Here is a 14,601-nt window from a genome sequence, read left to right as displayed (position 1 = left end):
TGGCTGAAGGTCTAGGGGGTCAATTATGGATTCAGTACCCCCAAATAACTGGGGCCCTGTTGCAACAAAATCCAAGGCCTTGTTACCATAGGACATCATACCCACAGGTCGACCTGATGCAAAGCCTATCCATCTTGCCAGAGAGCCTGCTTGTGTCTGCAAAGGGGTGCTGCTAGGAGCTATGAGCATTGTCCACCTGAGACCCAAATGTTAGGAATGCAGCCAGCTCGCTCTGACCCACGCCCTGTGTTGTGTCTGTCTCGCCGTGCAGGTGACATCAGTTGCAAGGGGATGACCGAGCGCATTCACAGCATCAACCTTCACAACTTCAGCAATTCCGTGCTCGAGACCCTCAACGAGCAGCGCAACCGTGGCCACTTCTGTGACGTGACGGTTCGCATCCACGGGAGCATGCTGCGTGCACACCGCTGCGTGCTGGCCGCCGGCAGCCCCTTCTTCCAGGACAAGCTGCTGCTGGGCTACAGCGACATCGAGATCCCGTCGGTGGTGTCGGTGCAGTCGGTGCAAAAGCTCATTGACTTCATGTACAGCGGCGTGCTGCGCGTCTCGCAGTCGGAAGCCCTGCAGATCCTCACGGCCGCCAGCATCCTGCAGATCAAAACGGTCATCGATGAGTGCACGCGCATTGTGTCGCAGAACGTGGGCGATGTGTTCCCGGGGATCCAGGACTCAGGCCAGGACACGCCACGGGGCACTCCCGAGTCGGGCACCTCGGGCCAGAGCAGCGACACCGAGTCAGGCTATCTGCAGAGCCACCCGCAGCACAGCGTGGACAGGATCTACTCAGCGCTGTACGCCTGCTCCATGCAGAACGGCAGCGGTGAGCGTTCCTTCTACAGCGGCGCCGTAGTCAGCCACCACGAGACTGCGCTCGGCCTGCCCCGCGACCACCACATAGAAGACCCCAGCTGGATCACGCGCATCCACGAGCGCTCGCAGCAGATGGAGCGCTACCTGTCCACCACCCCCGAGACCACGCACTGCCGCAAGCAGCCCCGGCCCGTGCGCATCCAGACGCTGGTGGGCAACATCCACATCAAGCAGGAGATGGAGGACGACTACGACTACTACGGGCAGCAGAGGGTGCAGATCCTGGAGCGCAATGAGTCTGAGGAGTGCACGGAAGACACCGACCAGGCCGAGGGCACCGAGAGCGAGCCCAAGGGCGAGAGCTTCGACTCGGGCGTCAGCTCCTCCATAGGCACCGAACCCGACTCCGTGGAGCAGCAGTTCGGGCCCGGGGCGGTGCGGGACAGCCAGGCCGAACCCGCCCAACCTGAGCAGGCCGCGGAAGCCCCGGCTGAGGGCGCCCCGCAGCCGCACCAGCTAGAGACCGGTGCCTCCTCCCCCGAAAGAAGCAACGAGGTGGAGATGGACAACACGGTGATCACTGTCAGCAACAGCTCCGACAAAAGTGTCCTGCAGCAGCCTTCGGTCAACACGTCCATCGGGCAGCCATTGCCAAGTACCCAGCTCTACTTACGCCAGACCGAAACCCTCACCAGCAACTTGAGGATGCCTCTGACCTTAACCAGCAACACGCAGGTCATTGGCACAGCCGGTAACACCTACCTGCCGGCCCTCTTCACTACCCAGCCGGCGGGCAGCGGCCCCAAGCCTTTCCTCTTCAGCCTGCCGCAGCCCCTGGCAGGCCAGCAGACCCAGTTTGTGACAGTGTCCCAGCCCGGCCTGTCGACCTTTACTGCACAGCTGCCAGCGCCACAGCCCCTGGCCCCATCCGCAGGCCACAGCACAGCCAGTGGGCAGGGCGAAAAAAAGCCTTATGAGTGCACTCTCTGCAACAAGACTTTCACCGCCAAACAGAACTACGTCAAGCACATGTTCGTACACACAGGTGAGTGCGCCGGCTGGAAGCCTGGCGGCAGGGGGAGAGGCCGAGGGGGCTGGGGGAAGGGAGGGGGAGGACCTGCAGGTGGAAGGGAAAGTAGGAGTCATCTTTCAGATTTTACAGAAAGCCATATTGTAAACCATCTTCTAGAAGCCCCAACTATGCCCCCATCCCACGAACCAAGCATCCTGTCACCAAAAGACAAAAATCACAGAAACCCTTTGTGCAAAAGGGCCAAATGAGAAAACCTGATACAGAATTTGCAGGCACAACATCCTTTAAATACGTGGAACTTTGAAACATGTTTTTGATCCTAGATGTTTAGAACTGGAAAAGTCCTTGGAGATCACATACTCCAGTCACCTCATTTTACAGACCCAAGTCATATAGGCCAGACAGGAATAAGGCTTTTGGTCTGCAATAAGTTTCATATGAACCAACAGCTTGAAGAGGCCACAACAAGGCTAATGCCAGTGGAGGCTACACTTACAGTCCCTGAAATGAAGAGGGGTGATAAGCTCACTCTGTTTTCTATTGCTGGTTCTCTACTTCCTACATCTAGAGACCACAATCAGTTCTGGGTTCTCCTGTTTAAAAGGCCAGTAGACTCTTTGGGGTACACTCAGAGGAGTATGATTAAGATGGAAAGGGCTGTGAAGCCATGGCATATGAATCATGTTTGAAGGTGCTCGAGGTGTTTGGCAGTGCGTAGGTTTGAACTGAAAGTGCCTACCGAGCTTTGTCAGCTTGGCAAAATTACTTAACATTTCTATATGTTAGTTTTCTTGTCTATATGATGGGGATAATAGTGATGGTAGTGCTGTTTTGAGGATTAAATGAATTAATCCATATGAAGTTCCTAAAGCACTCTCCAGCACATAATAAGCATTCTATAAATGGTAGCTCTTGTTCACACTTTTAGCATTATTTAAATGATTTGAGGGAAGATGCATTAAGTTTGTTCCATTTGTGTTCACATATATAGAAATGGACCAATGATTAGAAACTATAAAGATAATTTAATTAAATAAAAGAGGAAGTTTAAGCAGGGATGCTCTAAAGATAGGTAGACAACCTCCAAAGGGAGCGTGAGTTCCTATAATTAGAGGTGTTCAAGGAGAGAATGGGTGATCATTTCACAGTGATTTGTTATAGAGGGGATTAAGTTATCCATCAGGTGAGTAGTTAGGCAAGACAGTGCTTCATCCCTGGAGCCCATGATTCTAGAGCAAAGATCTCCTGACCTCCCAGCCAGTGAGTGCCCTTTCCTAGTTCTACAATGGACCAGACAGAAACGAGAACTCCATGGATGCTCCTCCATATAAGGGACTATATATGTGATATGATTTCACATGGATTCTCTTATACTAAAAGTAACTAACTCAGTGATGATCACCATATTTGAAATTCCTATTATGACAGTGATAATTCCTATGAAGAATTATATATAATTATATAATTCCTATTATGAGGAATTATCAACACGATGGACATGAATTTGAGAAGGCTCCGGGAGTTGGTGAGGGACAAGGAAGCCAGGCATGCTGCAGACCATGGGGTCGCAAAGAGTCGGACACAACTGAGCGACTGAACTGAACTGAACTGATTAGGAGAGTCATTCATCTGCTCACCCTCTAGTTCTAGAATATCTCTGTTAAGTGACAAATAAATTGTCAGGGGAAAGTTACATACCTGAATTACAATACATGAAAATAAGTGAGCTCCTCAAAGCAACCTTGTTTCTCAGGTCAGCCAGCAGGACTAGCTAGGGGATAGGACATAAAGCAGATCAGTTTAAATTGGGGAATAGAAGGGAAGGACTGCAACAGACATGCCAACACGGAAGTGAACAACGGAAGCAGAACATTACTTAAGACGAAATTTTCCTTCTGTGCAGTTCAGCTTAAGTCAGAACAATATGTAAATCAGTGTATGTGCCCTTGTGTGAATCAGTTCTTAAAGATGACAGTTTTCATACCTCTAAAAAACATAGTGACTACTACTGAATTTAGGAAAAAAATCAGGTAGTGGTAAGTCACTGTATTTACTTAGGGTAAATGTGAATATCTAATAACCTGAGGTCAACCAAGGACATTTTCCATGTGGTATGGTATCATCATTATTTAGTAAATTAATCAAATAGTAATATTTTTATTTACAGGGTATTCTCCCATAGTTTATGGCCTTTCCTCCTCTGAGTACCTACCTTGTAAATCCATCAAATTAAGGATTAAGGGGGGGAAAAGAGACCATTTGTGGAGATGTATTCTTAACCAAAGCTGACATCTCTGGTCTTGGATCCATGAATGTTTCTACTCTCCCCATCTTTGCATCTCTTCCAGTAGACCCAGCAGATATAAAGTTTACTCTATTAGATCACATGTCAAAATAAGGCTTTAAATCTGGAGCATAACATTTTTGGTGTACTACAGAAAATTGTCTCTTTGGTGTATGAACATATTTATTCAATTTTACCAAAGGATTCTGTGGTTAACCCAAATAACTTGATTTGCCCATAGAAAACCAGCAATGGATTTGCAAATTTAGACATCATAGACACAAAGGCTACAAGTAAAGTCATTTTATAAATCTGAGTTATGCTCAAAGACTGGCCTTCAGATCTCTGGGAAACTATGAAGTTCCTCATAACTTATAAAGGTCTTTGTAATGGTGTGTATAACCTGACCACATCCAGGAACAATAAATAATGTACATCTATCACTTGAGTACTCATCTAAAAGAATCAACACTTCCGTTTCACCCCTGAATCATTTGGCAGTGGCAGTTTGGAATGGTCAGCTCTCTATCAGTACTTGTCTAAGTGAAGAAGTCTATAACCTAACAAAGTTTAGGAACAATTGGTCTTGGTTTTCAAAAGGCAAGACAGCCTGAACATATGGAAGTAATTCAGGACCTGGATTCACTTTGGCTGACATTTCAAAACAAAGTTCTCTGCAATGTCTTGAGAAAACATCAAAAAAGTGGAGCCTCACAACTTTACAGGAGCCCAGTGGAAATGATAAAAACCCACAGCAAAGAGTCCAAATGTTAGTCTAAAATAAGATTCTAGAAAGTCCTGGGTATACTGGAAGAGTAGAGATGGATTCTGTTTCCTACCTTGAATCTAACCAAAAAGAATCTTACTAGGAAAGAGTAGCTTTACAGAGTTAAAAGGAAAAAAACTTAGGTTCTCAGCTTCACAGCCACTATGCATGGTAACCAGCTTTGCAGTTTACCAACTGCAACTTTTAATGAACACTTGCTTTCAAGGATCGGGGGCTTCCCTGGTGCCTCAGTTGGTAAAGAATCCACCTGCAGTGCAGCAGACCTGGGTTCGTTCCTGGGTTGGGAAGATCCACTGGAGAAGGGAATAGCTATCCACTCCAGTATTATGGCCTGGAGAATTCCATAGACTGTATAGTCTATGGTGTCGCAAACAGTCAGACACAACTGAGCAACTTTCACACTTTTAACGATTATAGAGACTCAGTTCTGAGATCTGAATTCCAAATACAATTCTGTGTAAGTCTGTGTTAATGATCCACATAGTCATTAAAAGGACGTGTTTGTGACAAATAAGTAGTCCATCATGTTGACCTTGGAGCTAACCTCTACCTTAGAGCACCAAGGGCGCACTGGTTGTAGAGCATATTTCCTGATGATGATAACACTGATATTTAGAGTAGGGACATAAAGATGACCGTGCTGGAATTAGATTATTTGCGTTCAGTTTTGGTTCCTCTAATTGTGACCATACACAGGTCACTTAATTTCATCACCCTCAGTTTATTTGAGCTTAAAGTGGAAACAATAATCTTCCTGCCTTTTGAGCTACTGTAAAGGTATTATGCATGTGAGAGCTCTGCATAAACGGTAAAGTACTACTTAATGCTTTCTTTAAAAAATCATGCTCATTACTTTTAGCCTCCTCCTCCCAGAGACATTGAGTTTCTTTGCTCTGTCTCCAGTCTCTGAGTAATAGCTGTCAACATGTTTCCTTCCTCATTGGAATTCAAATGCCAAAGCAATGTGATACCCCTTGGGTTTCCCTTGAACTTCCTCCATAGCATGAATTTTTTTTTCATTCCTTAAAGATTTTTTTTTTTAATCTCTCTCTAAACCACTCTATCTACTGCCAAGCAAACCACGAAAGGACTTCATCTCTTCTAGGAATTTCTCAAGTTTGCTTTACTGAAGTTTCATAAATGTTGTGGGGCAGGAAAACAAAAGTTAAGGACACATTTAAAAACAAGAGAATTAGAGAAAAGGCAAAGATAACACAAACCATCCTCTCATGGAACAATGCAGGACTTCTCTGTGCCCTCTCCCAAGAGAAAAAGCAAAAAAAAGGCATGGGATGGAAGGGAAAGACAGAGGACACAGGTGGATAAGCCTGAGGCGAATGTGGGCATGGAAGGCACGCAATAGGGAAAATTCAAAGATAACACTGGAGCAGTGCTTCTCAAGCTGTGGTCCCCACAACAGCAGCATGTGCATCCTCGAGTCCAGCCCAGACCTGAATGGGAACCCAGTGACCTACATCTTAACAAGCCCTGATTTACACTGAGTTGCGAATCACTTCCCTAGATGGCCTGGGTGATTAGGAGGAGGATGGCTTCAGGTTGTTTTTGTTATATAACATTGTTCCCCAAAATTCTACTCACAAGAACCTATGTGTTTAAAAAAGTAAATCAAAGTACTGAACAACAGCTTGATTTTATAGTGATAAATTATGTTAATAGAAGCAAATATCTTGCATATTCAAGGTTCCATGGCAAATGTACTCCTTTGGGCACTTAATATTATAACAATAACTTAACTTATAGCAATAACTTAACTTATAACAATGACTTATTATAATTGTGCTGTACTTAGTCACTCAGTCATGCGTGACTCTTTGCAACCCCGTGGACTGTAGCCCACCAGGCTCCTCTGTACGTGAGGATTCTCCAGGCAAGAATACTGGAGTGGGTTGCCATGCCCTCCTCCAGGGGATCTTCGCAACCCAGGGATCAAACCCAGGTCTCCCGCATTGCAGGCAGATTCTTTACCATCTGAGCCACCAGGGAAGTCCATGAATACTGGAGTGGGTAGCCTATCCCTTCTCCAGGGGATCTTCCTGACCAAGAAATTGAACTGGGGTCTCCTGCATTGTAGGTGGATTCTTTACCAACTGAGCCACCTGGGAAGCCCTATATTATCTTTATGTGAGTGTTTTTATGCTTTCCCATTAGAATGTAAACTTTATGAAAGCAGAAACAATTTTGTATATAATTATATGATATATCATATTTATCTTACGCTTCAATATGCCCAACATAATACCTTCCACATGGTAAACATTCAGAAAATATTTGATCAATGAGTGAACTGAATTCTTCTCTAATGATATCTAATCACTTTCAAAAGGGAAAATTTTTTTTCTACAGAGTTGTTTATTTTAGGATGTAGCTCCATAGAAATAATGCAAATATAAGTACTCTCCAATGATCGGAACGAATTTCAGATACCACATTCTGTTTGTTGTACCTTGCTCTATACAACAAAATTGCATACAAGGCTGACTAAGATGGCGTTCAGGGTATTTCTTTATCACCAGGTATAAGGTTGCCAGACTTAGAAAACAAAAATACAAGATGCCCAGATGAATTTTTGGATAAACAACAAATATTTTTTTTAGTCTAAGTATACCCCTTCAATATTTGTGATGTACTTATACTAAAGAAGTGTTCATTGTTTATCTGAAATCTAGATTCAACTGGGTACCATGTATTTTACCTGGCAGTGCTGTCCAGGTGGAACTTTCTTTTAAGAGCCAGTGTTAGGACTTCTGCTTTAAAATCCATAGATTAATACAGGGTAGCATATGTATTTGCTTAACAAATATTGGTTGAGTGAATGAGTGAATGTTCAAATATATAAGCATACTTTCCAGGAGAATTTAATTTGGGGAACTTATACATAAATTCATTATTTTCATACCAAGACTTAAATTTCTTTTTCTTCTCGTCTTTTTCTTTATGCAAAGACTGTATTGTACCTGTGTTCCCACCTGTGTTTTCTTTACCAACAAGTGGTAGACATGTGGACCTTTTCTGAGTCATAGTATCAACAGTCCACCAGTGGTCACTAATGCTCATTATTGTTCTCTGCAGAATTGATCGTTTTTTCTGTTACTTTGAGATGCTCAGCTATTTTGGCCTTGAATTTTACAAAAATAGGTATAGCGATGATAGTAACATAACAATGGTATCCATAGAGTAATAACAGTGCAATCAAGATCGTGATGTTATAATCCTCATATAGAGCTTGGGCTACTAATTGTATCAAGCCAGTGGAGTAACAAAGAAGTATAAGGTTTGAAGTGAGAAAGCCTTGATTTTACCAGTTTCTGAGTGACTTGAGGTAAATTTTGTAATCAATCTGAGTCTCATTTTCTTGTCATGTAAAATACAGATCTTAACCGTACTTAGTACTGAAGGATAGAGGAAAATGTTAACATCTACCCGCTCATAAAGTTGTAAGAAAAGTCAAGTAATGTGGATGAAAGTCCCTGACATCTTTAAAAGTCTTCTTGACATCAAAAATTTTACTTGTCACTAAAGCCACAGAGGTCTCGTAAATGCAGTGCGTCCCCAGTAGGCAATTCCACCCCTTCCCAGGGAGCCTCACAGTCCAAGCTGGCATCAGGACTGCACCCTCTAACCCCAGACTGGGAGAAAGGCTGGTAGGTGGTCTTGAATGTCCCCCTCCAACTAGAGCTCTCTGGTGGAAAGCAGATTCTTCAGCCAGTGAAGGCTCTGCATGACTCCATCTAAGCACCTTCCATTCTTGTCACTGGACCGTTCCCCCTTTCTGTTCCAATCTTGATTGTCCCCATTCAGAGGACTTGCAATTTCCAAGACCCCTTCTGTTTTCCTCGGCAGTAGCCGCCTCCCCCTGCGCCTACTCTTCCCTCCCTGCTCTCTGCCCCCTCAGCAGACACCACGTTTTCTGTACACTGCCCCACACTGTACTCACCTGAAAGAAGGTGTATGCTAGAGCAAATGATGGAGAGGCCAAGAGAATGTGAGAACTAGACGGGGACAGATTTTTTAAAAAGTGTCCTGTAACAGCAGTCACTGTCCTCTTTGCAGCCTAGGAAAAGCCTGATTAGAATGAAGAAGAATCCACAGAATAAATGGATTCTTGCTGAGCCCCCAACTCAGAGGTCACTCTTCAGAACTGGAGTGCATGAGCCTCAAATTTTAGGCAGACCTTCTGCAGCCTCTAACCTGAAAATATCTTTCTTTCTCTCTTTTTTTCTCACTGTCAATCATGGTAGAGTGTCAGTCCCAGTCCACAAGAAGGAGTGGAAAAGTGATGCTTTAGAGAGCAGGCATCCAAAACTGGAGAAAAATATATGCATTCACTGCTCCTCCCTTCTCACACATACACACACACACAGTCAGAAAGGACACTGCCTCCTCTTCTGTTCCACCACTTGCTGTCTGGTTTTTCAGCCTCCAGAATACAGTTGCTGCCTGCTAAGAATCCTCTGTCTCTTTGCTGGCATTTGTTTCATGGTGCCACTTCTTTCCATTAGCATATGCAGCTGAGACTAGACTAGACCCTTAACTGAACTGCATCGGTGAAGTCGGTGAAGTCGCTCAGCCGTGTCCGACTCTTTGCGACCCCATGGACTGTAACCTACTAGGCTTCTCCGTCCAAGGGATTCTCCAGGCAAGAATACTGGAGTGGATTGCCATTTCCTTCTCCAAGGGCTCTTCCCGACCCAGGGATCGAACCCGGGTCTCCCGCATTGGAGGCAGATGCTTTAACCTCTGAGCCACCAGTGCATAGCTATCATATAATTACTTGCTTTATTGATTATCTGAAACAGTTTTTTGCAAAATCCTAAGTTGGCTTCCTCATGCCATGCAAGTCATTTTTCAGTTGATTTCATTTATCACCAGTTCCTTTGTGCTGAAAGGAACAGTTGAATTTTTCTTGAAATGATCACATACTCTGTGCAAAAGGGCTTTATTGCTTTAATTTTCAAAATACCTTCACAAGACAGGTGCTTACTGTATTATTCTCAAGTTATAGATAAGGAAACTGAGGCTTACAGGGGTGAAGGAACATGCCCAGGTCATTCACCTAAGGAAATGGAATTCATATCTGACTCTGGCATCTGTATGGTCCCAAAATGGACCATTTTAAAGTACAGGGGCTTATATGAGCTTCCTCATCCTGTGTCTAATCCCAGTGTCTGCCTGGTACTGTGTCCCTTCTAACCTATCAGACTTGCTGTTCCTCGCCATAGGCTTGGACCCAGAAAGCCATCTGCTACCATGCATCCTAATTTCATTTCTCCACATCGAGAGCACCAAGCAACACCAGTCACGTCCATTTCATATATAATGTTGAAAGCCGTTTGGGGTTCACTCTAAGTAATGTGCAAGAAAATAATGGGAAAGAATCACTCATTTCTAGTGAGTGATACTGTTTCAAATCTAAACATAAAGAAATGAGTTGTTTACACCTGACTAATCTGAAAATGCACCCTGTTTAGTCAGGCAGTTTCTGGAATGCCTATGCTCTGCCAATGAGGCACCTGAATAATTTCAGCGCATTTTCCTGTATGGAGCTCCCAAGTGCTTTGCAAACATTTTTCCTCATTAACGATCACACCATTTTTTCTGTGGCAGAATACATTGTCCTATTTAAAATGTGGGACTGCTGATGCCTTGAGTGATTTAAGCAAGTTGCCCTCAGGTCACGCATTGACAAGACCTGGACCAGAGTCCTCTGGGGCATGGGCCATGGTGGACAGAAGGCCACTAAATCTGCAAAGGAATGTGGCAAGTGCTTGGTCCAACTCCTCACTTACAGAAGGGAACAAACCCACAGAGATGAAAACACTTAGAAAGCCCAGGGTGACATGGATAATTAATGGCCAAACCTTGGTGCTAGGCGCACAAGGGGCATTTAAACAACATACATATATAAGCTATGGAGGGAGAGATGACACCTGTGAAGAATCACCTGATAGATTAGAAAGGTGTGAAAGTAAAAAGCCATCATCCCTGACCTTGTCTAGAGGAAAAAATACACTATAAGAAGGTGAAAGTTTCAAACAGCAGGAGAATTTTTAACACAGACCAAGTTTCAACTCCTAGCAGCCAAAATACCATCTGGAACTTTAAGAAGGCACACTTCCCATTAAAGGTGACAGGTGGACATATTTTAAAAGATAGTTGGCCGGCCTGTCATAGCCTCAAAAAGTGTACTGAAAGCACAAGGATGGCAAAGACCAGTTTGAGTTCCAAGCATGTTTACGGCTGACAGAAATGTTCCAACTAAAAATAACTTGCATGACTGTTTCTCTTAGGGACTCTCTCATTTCAAGAAAAAGTGCCTATATAAACACCATGCAGGGATTGAACTCTTCATGTAGGAACAAGGCTTCTAAATTCTCCCATTGTAGCCTAAAAGTGAAACTCTTCTATCCCTGTGACCCTATGGCTCATGTTGTTTCATCCGTGAAGATGAAGGGAAAGGAAGACTGGAAGGCAGCAGAGGGGAGAGAAAGCCAGGCCAAAAAGGTTGTGATTAACTAAAGGAAAAAATTCAGAGTTCCATGAAATTGGTTTAGAAATTTGTGGAGTTATAAATGAACCAAAGAGCCATTTCTTAGGATCGTGTGCTTCAAAATATATCTTTTTCTGTTTACAAACACATCAAAAAAGCTTTCCAGTGAGATAAAGTTTCATAAAACATATCATGAACAGAAAGCACTAACCCTGAGCTTGGCACACAATCAGCATGTATGTGATTGTGTTCCTCACCGTCACCACTAGGACACACCAAACCTCGTCTGTTTCACGATGGAGGAAAATGGCAAGACCATCAAGGCACATATTTTAAATGGAAGTTAACTCAAATTCAAGATTTCGTACCCTGATGCCTTGTTCAGATGTTGAAATATTACTGAAGAGTTTCAGAGGCTTCTAGCTTTAGGCTGGGTTGTGGAAATGGCTTCCCAGGTGGCGCTAGTGGTAAAGAACCTGCCTGCTAATGCAGGAGACATAAGAGATGTGGGTTCAATCCCTGGGTCGGGAAGATCCCCTGGAGGAGGGCATGGCAACCCACTCTAATATTCTTGCCTGGAGAATCCCATAGACAGAGAAGCCTGGTGGGCTACAGTCCATAGGGCTGCAAAGAATTGGACATGACTGAAGCGACTTAGCACACATGCATGGAAGTGTCAACCCACACCAGTGTTTGGACACGACTTAGTGACTAAACAGCAAACAACAATGGGAGGGTACATGGACAGGCTTTCCGTGCTGGCTGCCGGCCTTGGGCAGTCAGTGGTGAGGTGCCAAAGATGGAAACACCATAATGCGGTTCATCTCACCCTCCAAGAGGAGAGATGAGGGCAAACAGCACCAACAAAACCAAGTCTCCATTGATTCAAAGAGATGTTAAAGGCTCATGGACGTTACTTATAGAAGACTATTTCATGTGGTCATTCAGTGACAATATTCTTATATACATTACAGCTTTTAGCAAGCTTGATCATTTGGTTTCTAAGCCAAGAGCAAACCAAAGCAGTAAACTGAGGAGAAAGAAGGGTTTCAGCCAACACACTGAGAGCAAAGAAAGAGAAAACTATTTTTAAAATTGACCCAAGAGCTCAAAAAAAGGCATATGGAACCATTTAATGGTGGAGGAGGGATGGATGGTCTTATAATAAGAACACCATGCAAGTATTCCCACACCACTCTTGGTGGTCTGCAAAGTGATTTCACATGTATTTTATGTCAACACCAGCACAGTGAGGTAAGCAGAACTGTTTACCTCAGAGGCATTTGGAGATTCGTCAGAGTGGCAGGCTGTGCCTTGGTGCCCAGATTTAAACAGGACCATTTGACTCTGAGATCGTCATGCTGTCCACCACCTACTCAACCTCCACACAAGACAAGGCCAATCGGCAGCTCAGGGCAGTCTAGACAGAAGAACCAATTCACTCTCTAAAGTTACATTTTGGGAAGATTTCTATCTAAAATACGTTTTTTAAAAAAATCAAAGGCATAGCTCTTTAGAATGACTTATTCCTACAAAAACCAACATCTTCCAGACCTATGATCAAGGCACGAGTGCATTTACTAGACAAAATACTGGAAATGATTATTGTCCCCAGAGAGGCAAGCTATGTCACCACCATCCTTAGTTCCCAAAGATTCTAGAGATCCCTATGTTTCCAAAGAACTGTTCTCTCTCTTATTTCTTATGTGCTTGATGATGCAAAAAGCAGACATAGAGCTAATGAAGGCACTGAAAGTGACCCCCGTGAGGCAGCACTCTCTCTCCCCACAGAATGATCTCAGAAGGCTTTTACTGGCGAATGTCATGTAGCTTTCCAAGAGAACCATTTTCTGGCACGGGGACCTGAAGCACTCTAGCCTTTCCTGGCAGCACCTTAAAGCAAGGTTTCTCAGCACATGAGAGGCCAGGAAGGACTGGATCTTTCCAATCAGGGGTGCTCCCTTAACCAATCAGATTTTTTTTTAATGTTTTTGTTTTTGTTTTCTGTTGTCTTGTTTTTCTCTCTCTTGTTCTCCCTCCCTGGCTGTGTCTCGCCCTGTTCGTTCTGCCTGCTGTCTTTCCCCTGTGGCCAGGTGAGAAGCCCCACCAATGCAGCATCTGCTGGCGCTCCTTCTCCTTAAAGGATTACCTTATCAAGCACATGGTAACACACACGGGAGTGAGGGCGTACCAGTGTAGCATCTGCAACAAGCGCTTCACCCAGAAGAGCTCCCTCAATGTGCACATGCGCCTCCACCGGGGCGAGAAGTCCTATGAGTGCTACATCTGCAAAAAGAAGTTCTCCCACAAGACCCTCCTGGAGCGACACGTGGCCCTGCACAGTGCCAGCAATGGGACCCCTCCTGCGGGCACACCCCCGGGGTCCCGCGCTGGCCCCCCCGGGGTGGTGGCCTGCACGGAGGGGACCACCTATGTCTGCTCCGTCTGTCCAGCAAAGTTTGACCAAATCGAGCAGTTCAACGACCACATGAGGATGCACGTGTCTGATGGATAAGTAGTATCTTTCTCTCTTTCTTATGAACAAAACAACAAAAAAGAAACAAACAAACAAAAAAGCTATGGCACTAGAATTTAAGAAATGTTTTGGTTTCGTTTTTACTTTCTGTTTTCGTTTTCGTTTCGTTTCATTTTGTACTACATGAAGAACTGTTTTTTGCCTGCTGGTACATTACATTTCTGGAGGCTTGGGGGGAGTCATAGTTCTCCCAGTCTCCCTTGGATGGTGGCCTTAAGGCCTGGTAGTGCTTCGGAGGTCCACTGGTTGGATCTCTAGCTACTGGCCTCTAAATACAACCCTTCTTTACAAAAAAATCTTTAGAAAAAAAAAAAGTAAAAAAAAAAAAATTTTTTTTTCACTTGTGAAGAGCACTACAAAAATATATAACAAAATCTAAAAGGCCTACTGTCTTTAAGTACACCGCTTGCAGTGTTTCAGTGGACATTTTCACAATTCTGGCCGCTTGGACTTCACAGTAACCATTTAAAACTGTGGAATATGTCACTTTCTGGTTGAACACCCAGAGGGAAGGCCCTGCTCTTTTCCACCTGCCACGTTGTCTGATTTCTGTAAAAAGGGCTGTGGGGGTGGGAGGGGGTATAGGTTTGATGGTGTGGGGAAGGCAAATGGCAGGCTTCTC

At 44.4% G+C, this 14,601-nt stretch overlaps 1 protein-coding gene across 1 annotated transcript; it reads left to right on the top strand.

Moving 5' to 3' along the window:
• The first annotated feature begins 291 nt into the window (after positions 1-291).
• Positions 292-14,009, top strand: ZBTB20 (zinc finger and BTB domain containing 20). The gene is made up of 2 exons (XM_068981617.1): positions 292-1,876; positions 13,537-14,009. Exons 1-2 carry the CDS (start codon positions 292-294, stop codon positions 13,956-13,958), a joined length of 2,007 nt encoding a protein of 668 aa, XP_068837718.1. The 3' UTR covers positions 13,959-14,009.
• The last annotated feature ends 592 nt before the right edge of the window (positions 14,010-14,601 follow it).

Source organism: Capricornis sumatraensis, chromosome 1 (genome assembly GCF_032405125.1).
Source record: "Capricornis sumatraensis isolate serow.1 chromosome 1, serow.2, whole genome shotgun sequence".
Lineage (NCBI taxonomy): Eukaryota > Metazoa > Chordata > Mammalia > Artiodactyla > Bovidae > Capricornis > Capricornis sumatraensis.
This window is presented reverse-complemented; position numbering and strand designations above follow the sequence as displayed.

Bases quoted from the DNA above. Each gene is read 5' to 3' on its own strand.
- ZBTB20 (XM_068981617.1), top strand. From the start codon at position 292: ATGACCGAGCGCATTCACAGCATCAACCTTCACAACTTCAGCAATTCC. The intron at 1,877-13,536 runs GTGAGTGCGCCG...CCCTGTGGCCAG, and splicing joins GCACATGTTCGTACACACAG to GTGAGAAGCCCCACCAATGC.